Below are 21,352 nucleotides of genomic sequence, written 5' to 3' on the forward strand. Positions count from 1 at the left end.
TAATAAGTTTCTCTCTTATTTTTACAATCTTTGTCTGGCATACCGAGACTTCCGACACTTCACTTACTTCAGTGAGGAGAGTGTATGTTTCTGATAATAAGTTCTCATTGGCTTATCTCTCGAATAACATCCCTAATGGTTGATTTTGATATGATTTTGATCCTACTGAGTGAGTTACTAAACATTAAGCTATGCGAGGTAGAAAGCCATTTGACACAGCGGGATATTGAGAGGGCCCGTGACCATCCACGTGCCAACATCCTCATCATAATTCCCACCATATATAATTTGTATTTAAAAGGTTGTTACACAGGATTTTTATAAAAACGTACATTGTAATTTCAGAAAATGTCCATAATATATCGGGCGCTAATAGTGGAACCATAGCGTTTCACAGTATTACTTACCCGCCAGTGTTGCGATTGGCTGTGATATTTGACCGTTGATTTCTCCCGCGAGAGCCACATCTGTTGTCAAACTGGAAAAGCGGTTCTGACTTTGTAGCTATGTTATCTAGTGGAAATCGCCAATTTCATGCTTGCAGAAATGTTCACTTCATTTCAGTTTATGTGAGAAAAGAAGCGCAGAATCGTGTAGGTTTTCATTGTGCCATTCAAATATTTTCAATAAAACAAAGTTTAAGTTGTTTGAAGCTGGTGAACCAAAAACGAAAGTAACTTTTGTTTTGGTCCATCAGCTTCAAACAACTATCAACATGATATTTTTGTCGGTGAAAACAGGGGCGAAAATCTGATATCAACTTTGGAGGGGACAATTACATTACATTTTCTTAAGAGCAATTCCTGAGGGGGACACCAAAAGTAGTGCTGTAACACATAGCCTACATTGTAATATGGTAAATGTAAATTGAGGAACCAAAGAAATAAGGTGTTTGCCGTACTCCTAACTACCGGTACCCAAAACTACACAACTAATCACAACAGCAATACCATTGCCTTTAACAAATCTTAGTTCAGTCACCAGTTTAAGTTGAGAGTGGGGGTATCCATGGCATTTTCCAATTATGTTCCTATTTTACAAGTAAAAAAAATGGAGAACCTTTCATAATGTTGCCAAAGAAAGACTCAACAAACTTACCTGAGACTCCCTGTCTCTGCCAGTCTGTCCCTGCATATCTGTCCCCAACTCTGCTGTCTGTGTGCCATCTGTTGCCTGCTCTGCCTAATGACATCATTGTGAAACATTTCCATTAGAATTTCATTTCTTTCTTTCTTATGAGCATTTTATCAACTAGTCTTTGAGAAATTAGGCTACTAGGGTTCTTACTTTGCGTTTTGGTGTACTGAAAAATACTCTGATGTCCGTCTTTTATTTTTCTGCCATTTTTCTACCTGGCTGGCTGGCTACACACACACACACACACACACACACACACACACACACACACACACAGTGTGTAGGTTATTTACAGTAGGAGATGGGTTTCTATCATCTTATCTTTTATCATTCTATTTGGGCTTCGATCTAAAAAGGTAGCTAGCAAATGTGAAACGGATTAAAATGACAAGAGTTGACAGCTGTATGAGTTCACCATTTACACAACATATGCTGCAACCTTTTGTAATTTTAATAGTTTGTTTCATATTGGCTGGCTTTCAACAATAGCTGAATTTGCAAAGCTGGCGAGCACCAATTCCGTTTCAGTGGTGTTTGCTATAATCTTTGCTACCCGGGTTAAATAAAGGTGAAATAAAATAAATAAATAAAAGTTCCCTTGCGACAATTTAGCTTTGTACCGAGACCATTAAATATATTTAAGACAATGGTAGAAGAGAGTGTAGTTCTGTTCAGTTTGGATTTCAGTTTATCGCTAACCTTATCACAGGTACTTTGAAGCACTAATTTACATCATCTGCATGCTGATCTTGGAATAAATTGACGATAGCAAAGATTCCATCTTTGACGAGGCCACATAAATGGAATAGGTACTAGCTAGCTTAATAGTTAATATTTGCGCGCTAGCTCTGCATATTCAGCTAGTGTGTGTGCGCGATGGACTGGATTAACCTCACGTCAGTTACGTTCATTGAGTGCCTTTCAGACAGTAGACACGACCCCTCTGTTACCTTGCCAACTAAGGAACTGGCAGTGGATCAAACCATTGTGAGGCAAAGGGTGGGTGGGGGCGCAATCTTTTGAAACTTAAAAACGCACTATTAAGTGTCTATAATCAGCACAATTGCTTTCATTGCGTATTATTAATATTATTTAAATGACATAGTTATGTTTCAGTGATATATTGGGGGGGACAAATCATATTTTTCCCAGGATGGGGGGGTCGTGTCCCCCCCGTCCCCCCCGGGATTTCCGCCCCTGGGTGAAAATATATTTTACATGAGTTTGATGGTACAATAATTCCCTACATCAGTGGTTCCCAAACTTTTTATAGTCCTGTACCCCTTCAAACATTCAACCTCCAGCTGCGTAACCCCTCTAGCACCAGGGTCAGCACACTCTCAAAACATTTTTTCCATCATTGTTAGCCTACCACATACACACTATAGGATACATTTCTTAAACATAATTTTTGTCACAACCCGGCTCATGGGAAGTGAGATAGAGCTCTTATAGGACCAGGGCACAAATAATAATATAATTATAATTATCCTTAATTTTGCTCTTATTTAGCCATCTTACATATAAAACTTTATTTGTTCTTCGGAAATTGTGAATAACTCACCACAGGTTAATGAGAAGGGTGTGCTTGAAAGGATGCACATAACTCTGCAATGTTGGGTTGTGTTGGAGAGAGTCAGTCTTAAATCATTTTCCACACACAGTTTGTGCCTATATTTAGTTTTCATGCTAGTGAGGGCAGAAAATCCACTCTCACATAGGTACGTGGTTGCAAAGGGCATCAGTGTCTTAACAGCGTGATTTGCCAAGGCAAGATACTCTGAGAAATCTGGCAGTGGCTTCTGATTAAATTACATTTCCACAGAACTGCTTGTTACAACTTCGATTAGAATCTCTTGTTCAGATATCGGTAAGTGGACTGGAGGCAGGGAATGAAAGGGAAAACAAATCCAGTTGTTTGTGTCATCCGTATCGGGAAAGTACCTGCGTAATTGCGACTCCGGGATGCTGGCATTCTAGGCAGAGTTCCTCTGTCCAGTGTCTGTGTTTTTTTGCAAATCTTTTCTTTTTATTGGCCAGTCTGAGATATGCCTTTTTCTTTGCAACTCTGCCTAGAAGGCCAGCATCCCGGAGTCGCCTCTTCACTGTTAACGTTGAGACTGGTGTTTTGCGGGTACTATTTAATGAAGCTGCCAGTTGAGGACTTGTAAAGAGTCTATTTCTCAAACTAGACACTCAAAGGGGGCGTTGTTGGGGCTGTGTTTCTGGACCTAAGGAAGGCTTTCGATACTGTTAACCATGAGATTCTCATCACAAAATTGTCCAAGTTCAACTTTTCCCCCGATGCCTTGAGATGGATGAAATCATACCTCGAAGGCAGAACTCAGTGCGTCAGAGTGAGCAATGAGCTGTCGCCCACTCTTAGCTATGATGTGGGCGTGCCCCAAGGGTCAATACTGGGGCCCCTCTTGTTCAGCCTGTACATTAATGATCTGCCTTCCGTCTGCACTGGGTCTGAAGTTCAAATGTATGCAGATGATACAGTGATATATGTGCATGCAAAGAGCAAACAACAAGCTGCACAAGAACTCACTATTGTAATGGTCCAGGTTACAAAGTGGCTCAGTGACTCGTGTTTGCATCTCAATGTGAAAAAAACTGTTTGCATGTTCTTCACAAAGAGGGCAACAGATGCTACTGAGCCAGATGTCTATGTGTCAGGGGAGAAGCTCCAGGTGGTATCTGATTTTAAGTACCTTGGAATCATACTTGATTCCAACCTCTCTTTTAAAAAGCATGTGAAAAAGGTAATTCAAATAACCAAATTCAACCTAGCTAATTTCCGATTTATACGAAATTGTTTGACCACAGAGGTAGCAAGACTGTACTTCAAATCGATGATACTCCCCCACTTAACATACTGCTTGACTAGTTGGACCCAAGCTTGCTATACAACATTAAAACCTATTCAGTCTGTCTACAAACAGGCTCTCAATGTGCTCGATAGGAAGCTCAATAGCCATCATCACTGTTACATCCTCAGAAAGCATGAGCTCCTGAGTTGGGAAAATCTGGTGCAATACACCGACGCATGTCTTGTATTCAAGATCCTAAATGGCCTGGCTCCCCCTCCACTCAGTACTTTTGTTAAACAGAAAATCCAAACATATGGCAGCAGATCCACAAGGTCTGCCATGAGAGGTGACTGTATAGTTCCCTTAAGGAAAAGCACCTTTAGTAAATCCGCTTTCTCTGTGAGAGCGTCCCATGTCTGGAATACACTGCCATCAGACACACATAACTGCACCACATATCACACTTTCACAAAATGCATGAAGACATGGCTAAAGGTCAATCAGATTTGTGAACATAATCCCTAGCTGTCTATTGCCGCTTTCCATGTTGTCTGTAGCTTGTGAGGTGTGGAAACACTTTGTTTTTATGGATTTTGTCTTGTTGCTTTTTGTTCTGTGTTGCTCTGTCTGTATGCTACATCTTGCTTGTCCTATGTTGCTCTGTCTGTATGCTATGTCTTGCTTGTCCTATGTTACTCTGCGTGTGCTCACTGTTCTATGATTGTCTATATTGCAATTGTTTTTAATAACCTGCCCAGGGACTGCGGTTGAAAATTAGCCGGCTGGCTAAAACCGGCACTTTTACTGAAACGTTGATTAATGTGCACTGTCCCTGTAAAAATAAAATAAACTCAATAATGTACTTGTCCTATTGCTCAGTTGTGCACCGGGGCCTCCCACTCCTCTTTCTATTCTGGTTAGAGACAGTTTGCTCTGTTCTGTGAAGGGAGGAGTACACAGCGTTGTACGAGATCTTCAGTTTCTTGGCCATTTCTCTCATAGAATAGCCTTCATTTCTCAGAACAAGAATAGACTGACAAGTTTCAGAAGAAAGTTATTTATTTCTGGCTATTTTGAGCCTGTATTCGAACGCACAAATACTGATGATCCTGATACTCAACTAGTCTAAAGGCCAGTTTTATTGCTTCTTTAAACAGGACAACAGTTTTCAGCTGTGCTAACATAATTGCAAAAGGGTTTTCTAATGATCAATTAGCCTTTTAAAATGATACACTTGTATTAGCTAACACGATGTGCCATTGGAACGCAGGAGTGATGGTTGCTGATAATGGGCCTCTGTACGCCTTTGTAGATATTCCATAAAAAATCTGCCGTTTCCAGCTACAATAGTTAATTACAACATTAACAATGTCTACACTGTATTTCTGATCAATTTGATGTTATTTTAATGGACAAAAAAAAATGTGCTGTTCTTTCAAAAACAAGGACATTTCTAAGTGACCCCAAACTTTTGAACAGTAGTGTAGGTGAACCCCAAATCAATGTAGTTCTCATCATATTTGCGTCTCTTTGGTCCAACGTCCCTGTCTGTCGTTCGGTGCTTTCCCGGGTAAGGGGGCAGTAGCTCTTCAGCTGCACCAGATTCACAACTGTCTGTGTCCATGCTAGCTGGGCTAACAACAAATGTAGAATTACGGATGCTAGCATTGGATGTGCTCGTGGAAGCAGAACAACTTGTGTAGTCGACAGGTGCAGGTGTAGTACTGCTGGTAGTAGCAGTACTACCAGTAGAGCTGGTATGTGTCTCTATGGGCTCGGGCCTTACTTTCTTAACCATTTATCCATTCTCGAGCAAAAGGAATGAGCAGCAGCTACGTTTGGCAACATACGGACCTAGTGGAAATCCCATGAGAGAGCAATTTGATTGGATGTTAATTATTTGACTAGACTACCTGTATTTGACATTGTGTTGTTATTTCGCTGAACACTAGACTGTTTAATTGTATTTTTGGCAGTGAAACGAGGCTACTCAGGTGAGAAAAAAAATTCACCCAAATGTATAGCCCCGTTGGAAAATATAAATGGACTGTATTTTTTTAAATGTTTTTATTTTCTATGTGAATCACATTTTTCTTTGGTGTACCCCCGACAGCATTGGTGTACCCCAGTTTGGGAATACCTGCCCTAGATTATTCAGTGCTTGTAATCTCACACAAACTTAAATTGAACAGTGTAGAATTTTAGAAATCAGGAAATGACAGAACGATTTCCACTAGATAACACAGCCACAAAGTCAGAACCGCTTTCCTAGTTTGACAACAGATGCCGCCAATCACAACACTGTCAGGTAAATAATACTGTGAAACACTATCATTCCACTATTAGTGCCAGATATACACACAGTGTACATTACAAAACATTAAGAATACCTTCCTATTATTGAGTTGCACCTGTCCTTTTGCCCTCAGAACAGCCTCAATTCGTAGAGGTATGGACTCTACAAGGTGTTGAAAGCGTTCCAGAGGGATGCTGGCCCATGTTGACTCCAATACTTCCCACTGTTGTGTCAAGTTGGCTGGAAGGCCTTTGGGTGGTGGACTGCTGAGCATGAAAAACCCAGTAGCTTTGCAGTTCTCGAAACAAACAAGTGCGCCTGGTACCTACTACCACATACCTTGTTCAAAAGACATTTCAATCTTTTGTCTTGCCCATTCACCCTCTGAATGGCACACATACAGAATCCATGTCTCAACAGTCTCAAGGCTTAAAAATCATTGTGTACAGTCGTGGCCAAAAGTTGAGAATGACACAAATATTAATTTCCACAAACTTTGCTGCTTCAGTGTCTTTAGATATCTTTGTCGGATGTTACTATGGAATACTGAAGTATAATTACAAGCATTTCATAAGTGTCGAAGGCTTTTATTGACAATTACATGAAGTTGATGCAAAGAGTCAATATTTGCAGTGTTGACCCTTCTTTTTCAAGACCTCTGCAATCCGCCCTGGCATGCTGTCAATTAACTTCTGGGCCACATCCTGACTGATGGCAGCCCATTCTTGCATAATCAATGCTTGGAGTTTGTCAGAATTTGTGGGTTTTTGTTTGTCCACCCACCTCTTGAGATTTGACCACAAGTTCTCAATGGGATTAAGGTCTGGGGAGTTTCCTAGGTCTGGGGAGTTTCCTGGCCATGGACCCAAAAGATCGATGTTTTGTTCCCCGAGCCACTTAGTTATCACTTTTGCCTTATGGCAAGGTGCTCCATCATGCTGGAAAAGGCAATGTTCGTCACCAAACTGTTCCTGGATGGTTGGCGAGAAGTTGCTCTCGGAGGATGTGTTGGTACCATTCTTTATTCATGGCTGTGTTCTTAGGCAAAATTGTGAGTGAGCCCACTCCCTTGGCTGAGAAGCAACCCCACACATGAATGGTCTCAGGATGCTTTACTGTTGGCATGACACAGGACTGATGGTAGCGCTCACCTTGTCTTCTCCGGACAAGCTTTTTTCCGGATGCCCCAAACAATTGGAAAAGGGGATTCATCAGAGAAAATGACTTTACCCCAGTCCTCAGCAGTCCAATCCCTGTACCTTTTGCAGAATATCAGTCTGTCCCTGATGTTTTTCCTGGAGAAGTGGCTTCTTTGCTGCCCTTCTTGACACCAGGCCATCCTCCAAAAGTCGCCTCACACCTGCCTGCTGCCATTCCTGAGCAAGCTCTGTACTAGTGGTGCCCCGATCCCGCAGCTGAATCAACTTCAGGAGACTGTCCTGGCGCTTGCTGGACTTTCTTGGGCACCCTGAAGCCTTCTTCACAACAATTGAACCGCTCTCCTTGAAGTTCTTGATGATCTGATAAATGGTTGATTTAGGTGCAATCTTACTGGCAGCAATATCCTTGCCTGTGAAGCCCTTTTTGTGCAAAGCAATGATAATGGCACGTGTTTCCTTGCAGGTAACCATGGTTGACAGAGGAAGAACAGTGATTCCAAGCACCACCCTCCTTTTGAAGCTTCCAGTCTGTTATTCGAACTCAATCAGCATGACAGAGTGATCTCCAGCCTTGTCCTCATCAACACACCTGTGTTAATGCGAGAATCACTGACATAATGTCAGCTGGTCCTTTTGTGGCAGGGCTGAAATGCAGTGGAAATGTTTTTTGGGGTTTCAGTTCATTTGCATGGCAAAGAGGGACTTTGCAATTAATCAGATCATTCTTCATAACATTCTGGAGTATATGCAAATTGCCATCATACAAACTGAGGCAGAAGACTTTGTGAAAATTAATATTTGTGTCATTCTCAAAACTTTACTGTATATACAAAGAGCACATAGAAAACAATCACAATGGTCAACAACATTTCCTCGATCAGAGCTTTAAACTCAACAAGCGATACCATATAGCGATGAGAAGCCTATTGCAACCTCCTTCTCACCATCCTCCACCTACTCTTCTTCATCATCCCTCATCCTCCTCTCACCCCCCAAAACACGACACCGAATACTTAGGCTACGATTGATTCTAGAGCACATAACCATCTCTAGTCCAAATAATGGTCTAAACTAAATCTTATCTTAAAAGGAAGTCGGTCCGGGCACCGCACACAACCAGGCTCCCTTATCACTTACTGTCAAGGCAACGGAATGTCAAGCTGAATTCTGTCATAACATGCAGTCCTTCATAAGTAGGCCTACTGTCCAAAGCACGGCGCTCTATATAAAAAGGCGACCTGGTCATCCCGTCATTAAAACACTGAACGGGACATCTGAGACGCCTCAAAAAGACTGCGGGGGGATCGTTATTGGAATGGCGAAATTGCATATTTTCCTTGGATATATCGTATTAATAACGACACTCAGTGTGAGCTGTGGAACTCCATATGCCAGTCGGAATGTTCAAGAGTTGGAAAATCTGAAGGTAAGACACCCTACTACAGTAAGAAAAAGCTCAGAAACATAAAATCGAAAATCAAGTACATTTGAGTTCTTAGAATTGTTTAATTAATGCAGATTTATAACAACTTTTAACTGGTGACATAGCACATATATTCTATAGCATCTATAAGTTCTATTAAAATCACCTTTCAAAGTAATGTGTTATGACCATGTGACATTAATACATGCCATTTGTTCACTTATAGGACCTGATCCAGCGGCTCGAGGACAAGTTGACCGTTAACGAGGAAAATTACGCCTATCCATCTGAGTCTGATGATGTGGACACAGCTGAGATGGAGGACATTGAGAACTCGCCCACGGCGATCCGGGGGCAGGAAGAGAGAATGATCATGAACACACCCAACAGAATTGCCCCCGAAAGCCCTGTGGTGTCACGCCTGAAAGATCTCATCGGTTTGACAAAGACGGCCAAATCGTTCAACAGCTGTTTCGGTAATCGGATTGAGAGAATCGGCTCGTGGAGCGGACTGGGGTGCAATAACGTCAAGACTGGTACATCTTTTATAGCAATAACTTGAGTGGAATGCCTTAAAAAAAATACAAATCTGCTCAAGAATGTAGTAGGCTACGATTTAGACAGTCAGCCCTAATCTTGTTTCCAGTAATTGGTATTTTGACCAATAACATCAGCCCTTTTCACATCAGATCTTTTTTAGCACACATCTGACTCAACCCAAAAGGCCAATTAGTTTTAAAAAAAAGATCAGAATTGGGCTGCCTGTCTAAACACAGCCTTCGGGTGGAAAAAGTACCTAGGGCCTAATTTGCTGCTAAAATGTATGCATAAAATGTATTGGTTTTACGCACGCAGAATAGATTTTACGCATAGCTCTGCCTATTGTAAAATAGAATATAAAGGTTGTTACAAGATCACACACTCATCAATATTAAGTCCTTTATATTATTGTACTCAAGAAAGGGCTGTATTCATTTTTGATTGATCCAATTTAAGGCTATATGACTTGAACGTATGCTTGGTGATGTTTGGCTAATTTAAAAATGAATTAAACAGTGATCATTATATTCTTTTCATTTGTATTTGCAGGTAACAAGAAGAGAATATTTGGGAACTGAAGAACAATGTAGGCTACCCATTCATGGACGTCACGAAACTGCGTCATGTCTGACCTCTGTGGAAATCTCCTTCCCATTATGGAGAATTCATATTTTTTTCTGTCAAATAATATATTTATTTGATAAACTAACGTATATTAAATAATTTTGATATTAAAACATACAAAATGAAATCTCTTAATTTCAGTGTTGGCATGTTTCTAGACTTGGTCAGTGAGAATTAGACATATGCATATTTGATTTCTACTACGAAAAATGAATATATGGTTGCTAATTGCACTCCAGAAATAGCCGATATAACGCATTTGTTATGTTGGACACCTGTACAGTATTGTTCACTTGTGTGTATAAAATCAATGTATATGTTTGTTTATGTTGGGAGATGGTATTATTTATAATAAACTATTAGATATAGAACACTTTGTTTTCTTGTCATCAACATATATTTATTATGAATTCAAGACATTATAGCCTACCAGTTGTCACATTAGGCTAGTTGTTGCACAGAGAGAAAGACAATGAGAGAAATTCAAGACATACTGACAATGAACTACTTCAATTCAAATAGTTTATGGACTAAACCAGCTCTGCAATGCCAGCACATTAGGTTAAAATATTATATATTATTATAAGAAAACGAATTATCAACAATATTTAGCATTCTTGTAGTCAAGTAATATGACACAGTTAACAAATGTGTTCCCATCATAAGCTCAACTATTGTCATTGGACCAAAACACTGGAAAGACTCCCATTGTTTATTGTAAAAAAGAAAGTTATTGACACTCTACAAAAGTCAATGTAAGTTCAGGAACAAGAACGTGGCAGATGCAGTAGCCTATATTCCACATCGATATAGCACAATTAAAAAAAATTAAAACTGGCATCATTAAAATCTATATGGCAGGTCTGTAGAGAGACCATTACCCCAGGGCCCAGCACACACCCCAACTTAGAGACACACACACACACACACACACACACACAACCATCTCAACCTGTGTATGTGAATCCAACATATACATTTTTTAATTTGTGGACAAACTGGAATTAAGGCCAGACTAAGTCCGTGGCACAGATGGAACTATCCAAACAGAAGATACATCTCCTTCAAATGTTGATATTTGGTTGCGTCGACAACCAAACACAATTCAATATCACTAAATATCATTACATTTTAAATCAACGAGTGCTTGAAATCCTATGCCTATTGTACTGTCTATTTTAGTTTAATTCTGTGTTGAATTCAAACAATTGATGTTGATGACTTTGCAAATGCTATATTAAGCCTAAATAGTACCATTGATGATTGATACATTTTGGTTGTGTTTCATTTGCTCTGTTAATAAGCCTACACTTTGGAATGACTTTGATAGCAACAGTGACTATTTCATTTTTAAGTGGAGGTCTCTTAACAATCATTCTCAAGATAGCACATTGGTAATAGTCAGTGATAAATGTCCTAGCTAAGCGGGCTGGGCTTGGTTAAAACTGTAGATGGGAGACCAAAGAGTAGGTGAAGATAGATCAATTCTCCAGTAGGTGTTGCCCAGCCTATTGTTTTTGTTTCTAATAGTGGATTACGTTTAAAATCTGACATTGTCACGATACATTGACAAATTAAATTGACTCAACCAGTTTGTGCCCAGTGGGACGTGGTTTAGTGAGAACTTGATAATTACTTAATAATTAATATATCAGCACTTTCAGAAGTCTAACATTAAACAAGGCGCAAGGTCTGCCCTCAATGCTAGACGGCGGCCCACTGTTGGCAAGGCTTAGCCTATGACTTTCAGTAGGCTACTCAATGTGAAAAATCTCTTACAATATGCAAGCCAATTTATGAACGTATGTTTCCAAACAAAGGATTGAACTGACTAGGTCATGGGTATGCCCTATTATCTAGGAAGACAATGCTTTAAAAGGAGTCATTTCCGACAGCTAGTGTTATCACAATCAGGTGTCGGCATGTAACAACAATTCTTTGCATAACTGTGCGTGTCAGACTAGATATAAAATACCCTGGCGTAGGTGTGTAGAAACAACGACAATTGAATTGCAAGGAAAATAAGCTTTACACACAACTTCAACTTCACTGAAGAAAGAGAATAATGCAGCTCTCCAACAGTCCTCTTTTTGGACTTGTTCTCCTGTTCTTAAATCTGTCGCTGAGCAGCACATATCCTGTCTACAACGGGTTACTGACCAATGATGACATGGAGGTCTTAAATGTGAGTCCCTTTTAGGCTATACAGCCTCATATTTTCCTTTGAGGGAGGTCTTGTTCCAAACATATGAAGTAGTTTATAATCCCTAGACGTTGAAGCCCAAGTATATCGTTAAAACTGTTTGTTCAAACTTGTTTTTGAAATTGCAGGTACTTCTCCATCGACTTCAAAAGTCCTTTCCTGAGCGGAGTGAGGTTGAGCGAGTCTCCACAGAAAAGTTGGACGATGTCACTCCTGAAGACATGGCAATGGTTGCAGAGGATGAGAGAGAGCAACCACAAACAAGACTGGACAAAGCCGCCCTAAGAGAGTTCCTATCAGCTCGGGACCTGAAAACTGTCCGAAACGACTCAAGATCAAAGAGATACTCGGGCTGCTTCGGGCAAAGGATGGACCGAATCGGCTCAATGAGCTCTCTTGGATGCACCACGGTTGGCAAACACAGTGAGTTTAGTTCAGTTTAAGATGGTATAGGCTACTGTGCATCAGATACAATCTCTTAACCAAATAGTGTCCAAGTAGTTCACTCTAAAACAGTGTGTATAAGTTGTCTGATATCCATTGTGAGAGTTCTAATGTTGAGAAACAAACTTACGTTGGTTAATATCTTGTTTTCTCTATTTTCAGATGCAAAGACAAGATGAAGTCTTACACAACCTGGAACAGCAACGTCATTACTTACCAAATGGTATTCTTATTTATAGGCTATAGGCTACCTATTTATTTTATTAGATTTATTGAACTTTGTTTATTGCCAATATATTTATTTGAACTGATGTAAGATGGTGTCATGGTGTACAATAAATGTTTACAACTGCGCATAAAACATTGTTTTGACTGGTTACTTTCATACCATCCATTAAGAAAAATAAATTATTGCAAATTACAGAATGCCTTAGTCATTATAAGCTCAGGCTGAATATTCAATGAGGAAAATAATGAGATGTTTGCCTAAACCTTGGGGTCGCATTCATAGATCTATCATACTCCAAATTGAGTCAGGTGCATGCATCAATTGGGATGACATAACCATAGCATACTAACTCACAACAGACCCTTAGGCTACAGAGTGACCCTAACAAAACAATAAACCCTCACAGAACAATAAATTACGAGAGAAGCAAAGAAAAACTACTTGGCGCAAAGTAAAATCACAAGGAATAAACCTCAAAGCTAAGGTTTGCTTCAAGGCCGTCTTTGGCACAGAGCAGACTACTGTTATTTCAGCACTACGGAGAGAGAATGTTCAAAATAGGCTACCATTCTGCGAAACAGTCCAGACGTACACTACATGACTAAAAGTTTGTGGACACCTGCTCATTGAACATCTTATTCCAAAATCATGTGCTGACGTTGCTTCCAGAGGCAGTTTGGAACTCGGTATTGAGTGATGCTAACGAGGACAGCCGATTTTTAAACGATACGCGCTTCAGCAGTCCCATTCTGTAAGCTTGTGGAGCCTACCACTTTGTGGCTGAGCCGTTGTTGCTCCTAGACGTTTCCACTTCACAATAACAGCACTTACAGTTGACCAGGGCAGTTCTGGTAGGGCAGAAATGTTACGAACTGACTTGTTGGAAAGGATTAATCCTATGACGGTGCCACGTTGAAAGTCACTGAGCTCTTCAGTAATGCCATTCTACTGCCAATGTATGTCTATAGAGATTGCATGGCGGTGTGCTAAATTGTATACATCTGTCAGCAACGGGTGTGGCTGAAATAGCCAAATCCACTAATACAGTACCAGTCAAAAGTTTGGACACCTACTCATTCAAAGGTTTCTTTATCTTTACTATTTTCTACATTGTAGAATAATAGTGAAGACATCAACACTTTGAAATAACACAATAACACGTTGTAACCAAAAAAAAAGTTAAATCAAATTCTTCAAAGTAGCCACCCTTTGCCTTGATGACAGCTTTGCACATTCTTGGCATTCTCTCAACCAGCTTCATGAGGTAGTCACTTGGAATGCATTTCAATTAACAGGTGTGCCTTGTTAAAAGTTAATTTGTGGAATTTCTTTCCTTCTTAATACATTTAAGCCAAATCAGTTGAGTTGTGACAAGGTAGGGGTGGTATACAGAAAATAGCCCTATTTGGTAAAAGACAAAGTCCATATTATGGCAAGAACAGCTCAAATAAGCAAAGAGAAACGACAGTCCTTCATTACTTTAAGACTTGAAGGTCAGTCAATGCAGAAAATTTCAAGAACTTTGAAAGTTTCTTCCAATTGTCTCATTCATCCCCCTCCTCTCCCCTGTAACTATTCCCCAGGTTGTTGCTGTAAATGAGAATGTGTTCTCAGTCAACTTACCTGGTAAAATAAAGGTAAAATAAAACATTTAAAAGTGCAGTCACAAAAACCATCAAGATCTATGATGAAATTGGCTCTCATGAGGGCCGCCACAGGAAAGGAAGACCCAGAGTTAGTTTTGATGTCCAATTCATCCCAAAGGTGTTCAATGGGGTATTTTAGAAAAATAAAATAAAAACCCTGAATGAGTAGGTGTCCAAACTTTTGACTGGTACTGTACTTTTGTATATATAGTGCAATTTAGACATATAGCTTTATATGGTTCAATTATTATATGATTCACACTGTCGACCATCCCTGGACTCTGCCCAGTTCAGACCTTCCGGAAATGCACACTTCATCTCAACATTGTACCAAGTGGTGTGGGTCATCATTACTGATAACCTGACCTGTGCTTAGTTACTGTATGCTGTCCAGTGATAAGGCAGCGTTACGTTTTAGGAACGAATGACGTATTTTCACAGTAATGCCAAAAATTCTAATCACTTTATGAGTCATGAGGGTTAACGATTTGGATAGGACATGAGATAAAGGTCTCGCCTTCTTATATGGAGTCTTATATGGAGCGGCAGGCAGCCTAGTGGTTAGAGTGTTTGGTCAGTAACCGAAAGGATGCTAGATCGAAACCCCGAGCTGACAAGGTAAAAATCTGTTGTTCTGCCCCTGAACAAGGCAGTTAACCCACTGTTCCTAGTCCGTCATTGTAAATAAGAATTTGTTATTAACTGACTTGCCTAGTTTAATAAAGGTTAAATAAATTTAAAAAACAGAGCACCCAAGATTGTCATCCATATATCAGCCAATGTCCAACAACAGTCACCTTAACAGATAATTCACATGCTTTACGTTAATACTGACAGGTGGGGCTGGAAACCGTTGTCATAACATGACTTATTCACAAGTAGTGTATTGATGAGTGACTCAAATGCCACCACTCAAGGTGAATCAAGTCATTATGGCCTCTCTCTTTTGGACCATGCAAGATGATTGGAAAACTCCATGAATGGGGTCCACACACTCAAACGAAGAGATGTAACTTTTTTTAAGGATGCTTGAACCATTCTAAACTAGCCATTGTCAGTGATTCCTCAGTTTAATTTGAAGTTGTGGATTTTACACCATATAGCTAAAGGTTATTGAACGTTCAATGAGATGGTACTTACAGACTTTCTAAGACTATACCAAACATGTACCTATTTATAGTGCATGTTTGCATTGTCATTATGTCTTATGTCTCAATGTACATTATTTTTGCCAAGTCGGCCAGTATGATGCAATACAAATGTACTAAAGCCTAAAACAGTATAATATTCTAACCTGGTAAGAGGTTCCATTCATAAACCGTTTTTTGCCTACTATATATAGAGTAGCAAAACATGCTTTTAACCCACTGTGGTATAGTCAGAGAGCAATTCCAAGTACTTGTGTAGTGGATGCATTCCCGACAAAGCACGCCATGTCTGAACTCAGGCCCCAAAGACCTACCATGAGTATCCACACACACACACACACATCAGCCATCACCCAACTGCCACTTAAAATTACATTTTACTAGCCGCCTTATCAGACAGAGGTGTCGGAATGCACTTCAGACAATCCACAAAATGATGAGCCACTGACACCAGACCGTCTCCTCTGTATGTGTGTGTGGCATGTGTGTTGTGTCTATTTAAGAGAATGCCTGGCTAACAACTTGCCTTAGCACTAACAAACCACAGCCTAAATGGAATCAAGGATGGTGAGGACTGCCGTCTCATGGGGACTTCTGCTCCTGCTTTGTCAACAGACGCTGGTGGCGGCCCATGTGTTGGGCAGACCATACCCTGATAGCGACTTGGCCCAATTGAAGGTAGGTAGTTACTAGTCCTCTCAGTTGATGTAGGTAGTGTACACTGATTTATTGTCCCTGGGATAATTTATAATGAAGTTGTGTTGGATTCAATTGATGGATGGTGGCCCCCGAGGTGTTTGGCAACTTTTGTGATGTAAAAACAGTTAATCAGAAAGAAAATGTCTGACCTAATATGAGCTTTTCAAAACTGTCTTTTGTGTACAATATCTAGAGTTATATTTGAATTTTTTTTTTGTATTTGAAGTTAAATAATATAGTTTTTTTAAAAACCTTTATGTCAATGGATTAAGGAACTTGTTTGTCTGTGATAGATGGCTCTAACAGTGCCCAGGATACTGTAACTAAATCAAGTAATGAAACATGATATGTCCACATAAATTCCCTGTTCTACAGAATCTACTGGAGCGATTCGAGGAGACCTTGGCTGCAGTGGCCACAGCAGATGACCCTGCAGTGGACTACGAGGGCCCCAACCCAGAGCCTGAACACAGTAAGGCTAGCCCAGAGTGGGACAGGGCCCCAGAGGCCCCACAGAGGCCTCTGCTCTCAGACGTCCGGGAGCTAGCTGCAGACGAGAGCTACAGCAGGGCCCAGAGTCAAAGGAGCCGGCTGCAGGACCTGCTCATGGCCACCAGGAGTAAAGCTGTGTCCGGGTGCTTCGGAGCCAGGATGGACCGCATCGGGACCTCGAGCGGTTTAGGCTGCAGTCCTAAAAGACGTAGCTAGTCAGTTGATGTATATACAGTACACAGAAAAACACATGTAGGTGTTTTAACTTGAAAATATGAGATCCCCCCCCCCTTAAGTTGTCAACTTATAATCAACTAAAACAACTTACAGACCCAGTGCAGTCAAACATTTTATTTTCCAGGGTTTTAAAAAATATATATTTTCACACTGAGGTTGGAATAATACTCAGAAATTTTTAGAATTATGATAATGCCCCTTTAGTGTAAGAGCTGTTTGAGAAGACTGCCTGACATTTCTGCCTGTTTTGGTGGGATGGAGTTTTAGCCTTCCATGGTAACACCACATGCGGTAAATTGGTTGATATACCAATGAGAGCGTTCCGAACATCTCTGCCAATAACAGCACATTTTCAGATTTCCCCTCCTCACTCAGACCACTCCCAGACAGTCCCAACAAAATTCTTGCTTGAGAAATGTATCTTTGCTCAGAAGCTATTTTTGTTTCTTTTCTACCATTATAATTTAAAACAATCACTGTAAGGTACTTAATTGTTACCCAGAAATGATTTGACCTTTAACAATTGAAATCATAGAGGCACATTGACTGGACCAGGCAAAGAGTACCCACCCCTCTAATGCATGCAGACAGTATTGTCAGTGGAGGAGGAGAGAGTGTGTAGAGTGACACAAAGTGTTGGTGATGTGCAAGACTAGAAGGAGGTATGTTTTGTAAATTAATTTGATCAAACTATGTATGTAGCCAATTGATTCTTTCTTGATGAATAAAAACATAATTATAATTGTTGTTGTTTCTCTATAATACTAGCCACCTATCAATGTTATGAAGTTGGCTTTAGCTAGCCAGCTAGATACGTTCCCATTCTCATAACTAGCTACCAAGCTATTTCAGGCTATCAATCAAGTTAGCGTAGCTTGTCTTACTATCTTAGCTGGCATGCCTGCTAAGGTTCGTAGACTTTAGAAAATACAAAAGTTGCTTTAATTATTAGGATATGATACTATATACCAGTGTGGATGTTGTACTAAACTTCTAAGGCATAAAAGTACTAAAGAATAATTGCCCATCATTATTCCTTAAAATAAATTGAACAGGTAATGAGAACCTTATGCAGATTATTTTTTTTGCATAGAATTAGGCATAATGATTATAGCTCTAGATTGCAGGAAAAAGCCATTTCAGGTGTTTCAAAAATGCTAAATTCTCCGATTTAAGGAGGGCCCCCTCCGGAACAACTCCCTAAATTATGGCTGGCCGATATATCGAATTAATTTGAAGTTATGGTTTTGCGAGATATTCCAATTGTCTGTACGCAAGAAAACAGAATAATAATAGAGGGTAACCTCTCACAATACCCTTTTTATGTATCGACTACTCAAATTGCGCGCAGTGCAGACGCTACTAAAACAAGAGTATCAATGAACATTGACTCTGGAAAATGAATGCTGTTTGTCGCTCGCAGCATTGTGGTACGAAGTAAAGTTAGCAGAATTTCTGCCCAAGACAAGAGGCCCCTCATTAGTCAGGATTTACAAGGGCAGCATTTTCTGAGCTAAACTGACCAAGACGCACCTCCAACAACCTCATAATTCTGACAATTTTCTCAACCAGTGGCATATGGGCTTTTTAGGTGCGGTGCTTGGGTAAAAATGACCTGTGTGTGTGTACGTTCGTGTAAGTAGAAGTATGTTTGACTTACCCTACTTGTAGAGAAACGCCAATGCCATCCTCCTCTCTTTCATGTTGACCAAACGGTCTATCACTCTGTCATACAGTACACGCTTTTATTTTTTGTTGTCCTAGGCTACCTGGCAAATATGCTTGCTCACTAGCCTAACTTCCATTCACGGGCAACGTTAGCTAGTTAACATTAGCCTTCTACATCTAGCTACATATTGAACTTCCATCCTCTCAGGCCAGGGGCACAACACCGAGGTAAAGACAGCTTCAAGTTGGATATTCGCGCTTTCAAACCACTTGAGCCACAGACTCCAAATAAGTGTCATGATGTTGGAAAAATTGTGCACAACATTGCACAGGTCTTATTTTCACGATTTGGACATGAATTCGCTTTCCAAAGCTAATAAACATGTGGAAAGTGAGCAGCATTTTGTATTCCAAGTTGAATTAGTTAGGGAGTGTAAACAAAGTACAACCAAGTTTTTTTTTTCAATATTTCAATAGCTCTGTGGTCATGTGACCTACTGACTTCAAACAAGGTTCAGAATGTCCACTGACTACCCTTCTATATTGCACACCCTTTAGTTTGTCCATTTTCATCTCGCATGGTTTTACATGAATTTTTCAAAATGTTGAATTTCAATAGCTCCTTGGTCATGTGACCTGGTGACTTCAAACAAGGTTCAGAATGTCCACTCGGTAGGCCTACACATTGCACACCCTTTAGTTTGTCCATTTTCATCTCATATGGTTTTACATGAATTTTTCAAAATGTAGAATTTCAATAGCTCCTTGGCCATGTGACCTGGTGACTTCAAACAAGGTTCAGAATGTCCACTGAGTGGGCCTACACATTGCGCGCCTTTTAGTTTGTCCATTTTTATCTCACATGATTTTACATGAATTGTTCTAAATGTAAAGTTTCAATAGCTCCTTGGTCATGTGACCTAATGTCCGCTGACTTCCCTTCTATATTGCACACTCTTGTTTGTGTACTGTAAAATAACGCAGTGTAATGTACATTTTTCATAGTTTCAAATTTGCAATAGCTCCTTGGTCATGTCAATTACACACCTAAGAAGCGTGCAGTGGATATACACCCATGTTGCATAACCTCTAGTTATGTCTCTTCTATATTGTTGTACATTAATATTAGTTTGACAATTAGGGGGTTCAGTCCAGTGTTGTGCTTACCCTTTTCTTTAATATTTATCTACAATAATTGGTAGTTCTAAGTACCTATTTTCCCAGTTTTTTATTTTTCCACAGTATTTAACACTGGTACAAATTGGGGGGAGACAGATAATATCTCCTTTCGTCGTTAATATCAACCATAAAGGAAAAGGGCGAAGTACGAGAGTCATGCTATTAATTGTCCAAAGCAGGGATGGAGAGTGAGCTAGTGAGGTAGGCTGCAGTGGGTTTGCTGGTCAATACATATACTGAACATGTAACCACAGTAATGGTGGCCAGTAAATCAATGAATAAAAATGGAATATTGACAAATTAAGCAGAAATTGTAGACCTTTAATCTTTTCCAACAAGTCAACAGACACTTCAAATAAGTATGAAACATTTCACAGTGTTAACTTTCTCTTTATCCCTGGTTGATGTAAATTTCAGAGCGTCTTCAGTGTGGATGGGGTATGGCATACATTTTCAACAACAAAGACTGCACTTCCAGTTTGTGTTCTTTACTCTGTTGAACTATTTTGTCTTCATTCCTAGTTACAGCACATGGAACCACCGTTGGCATGCAAAACATTCAATCAAAACAAAACAAAGCATAACACGTTATAAATAATATAAAATATCAATGCAGTATGACGAATGACGAATTAGCCATCCATTGTGTTATATCATAAATTGTCTTGCATGCCTTCACTGTTGTCAAAAGATTATAAACATGTTAAATAAAGTTACTAACCCAGTCAGTCTTTGGGCCACATCCAGGTTCTTTATCAGTGGCACACAAGAAGCAGTTGTTGGCTTTGTTGAACTCATAGCCATGAACTGAACATATAGCTGTCCCAAACAACTACCGTAATTTCCGGACTATTGAGCGCACCTGAATATAAGCCGCACCCACTGAATTTAAAAAAATATATTATTTTGAACATAAATAAGCCGCACATGTCTATAAGCCGCAGGTGCCTACTGGTACATTTAAACAAATGAACTTTACACAGGCTTTAACGAAACACGGCTTGTAACAAAAATAAATAGGCTTTAACGAAACACGGCTTGTAACAAAAATAAATAGGCTTTAACGAAACACGGCTTGTAACAAAAATTAAAAATTAGCAGTAAACAGTAGCCTACCAAGAAAGTCATTGCTCCAGACCAAGCTCCCGTGCAGCAGCTCTATTTCCTTTTCCAACAGCCAGATCAATCGCCTTCAACTTGAAAGCTGCATCATATGCATTTCTCCATGTCTTTGCCATGATGAGGGTGACAAAATGACTACCGTAATCAGAATGATGGGAAGTTTGAGCGAGCTCGACTTAATCTAAACAGTAAACAAAAAAGTTGTTTGACCTTAACCCGTTCGGCAATTTCATTGGTCTAATGAAAGCTTCATGCCGCCAAAAAACTGAGCACGTCACAGAATGTGTAT

The 21,352-nt window shown here is 39.9% G+C and overlaps 3 protein-coding genes and 1 long non-coding RNA gene across 4 annotated transcripts; 3 read left to right on the plus strand and 1 right to left on the minus strand.

Annotated features, from left to right (window-relative positions):
* The first annotated feature begins 8,642 nt into the window (after positions 1–8,642).
* On the plus strand, positions 8,643–10,321 carry LOC115168940 (ventricular natriuretic peptide). Its single transcript, XM_029724474.1, has 3 exons — positions 8,643–8,835; positions 9,059–9,368; positions 9,922–10,321. The coding sequence occupies exons 1-3, from the start codon at positions 8,725–8,727 to the stop codon at positions 9,948–9,950; spliced, it is 450 nt and encodes a 149-aa protein (XP_029580334.1). The 5' UTR covers positions 8,643–8,724; the 3' UTR covers positions 9,951–10,321.
* Positions 10,322–11,974: 1,653 nt separating this feature from the next.
* Positions 11,975–13,008, plus strand: LOC115168941 (brain natriuretic peptide). The gene is made up of 3 exons (XM_029724475.1): positions 11,975–12,181; positions 12,328–12,622; positions 12,806–13,008. The coding sequence occupies exons 1-3, from the start codon at positions 12,062–12,064 to the stop codon at positions 12,820–12,822; spliced, it is 432 nt and encodes a 143-aa protein (XP_029580335.1). The 5' UTR covers positions 11,975–12,061; the 3' UTR covers positions 12,823–13,008.
* Positions 13,009–16,181: 3,173 nt separating this feature from the next.
* Positions 16,182–17,630, plus strand: LOC115168942 (natriuretic peptides A). The gene is made up of 2 exons (XM_029724477.1): positions 16,182–16,344; positions 16,741–17,630. The coding sequence occupies exons 1-2, from the start codon at positions 16,219–16,221 to the stop codon at positions 17,071–17,073; spliced, it is 459 nt and encodes a 152-aa protein (XP_029580337.1). The 5' UTR covers positions 16,182–16,218; the 3' UTR covers positions 17,074–17,630.
* Positions 17,631–20,241: 2,611 nt separating this feature from the next.
* LOC115168800 (uncharacterized) lies at positions 20,242–20,733 on the minus strand. Its single transcript, XR_003870747.1, has 2 exons — positions 20,663–20,733; positions 20,242–20,459 (listed from the first exon to the last, which is right to left on the minus strand). It is a non-coding gene; the product is annotated as an uncharacterized LOC115168800 (long non-coding RNA).
* Positions 20,734–21,352: the final 619 nt, after the last annotated feature.

This window comes from Salmo trutta, chromosome 30 (genome assembly GCF_901001165.1).
Source record: "Salmo trutta chromosome 30, fSalTru1.1, whole genome shotgun sequence".
In the NCBI taxonomy this organism is placed as follows: Eukaryota; Metazoa; Chordata; class Actinopteri; order Salmoniformes; family Salmonidae; genus Salmo; species Salmo trutta.

Bases quoted from the DNA above. Each gene is read 5' to 3' on its own strand.
- LOC115168942 (XM_029724477.1), top strand. From the start codon at position 16,219: ATGGAATCAAGGATGGTGAGGACTGCCGTCTCATGGGGACTTCTGCTC. The intron at 16,345-16,740 runs GTAGGTAGTTAC...CCTGTTCTACAG, and splicing joins GCGACTTGGCCCAATTGAAG to AATCTACTGGAGCGATTCGA.
- LOC115168940 (XM_029724474.1), top strand. From the start codon at position 8,725: ATGGCGAAATTGCATATTTTCCTTGGATATATCGTATTAATAACGACA. The intron at 8,836-9,058 runs GTAAGACACCCT...GTTCACTTATAG, and splicing joins AAGAGTTGGAAAATCTGAAG to GACCTGATCCAGCGGCTCGA. The intron at 9,369-9,921 runs GTACATCTTTTA...TTGTATTTGCAG, and splicing joins GTGCAATAACGTCAAGACTG to GTAACAAGAAGAGAATATTT.
- LOC115168941 (XM_029724475.1), top strand. From the start codon at position 12,062: ATGCAGCTCTCCAACAGTCCTCTTTTTGGACTTGTTCTCCTGTTCTTA. The intron at 12,182-12,327 runs GTGAGTCCCTTT...TTGAAATTGCAG, and splicing joins ATGACATGGAGGTCTTAAAT to GTACTTCTCCATCGACTTCA.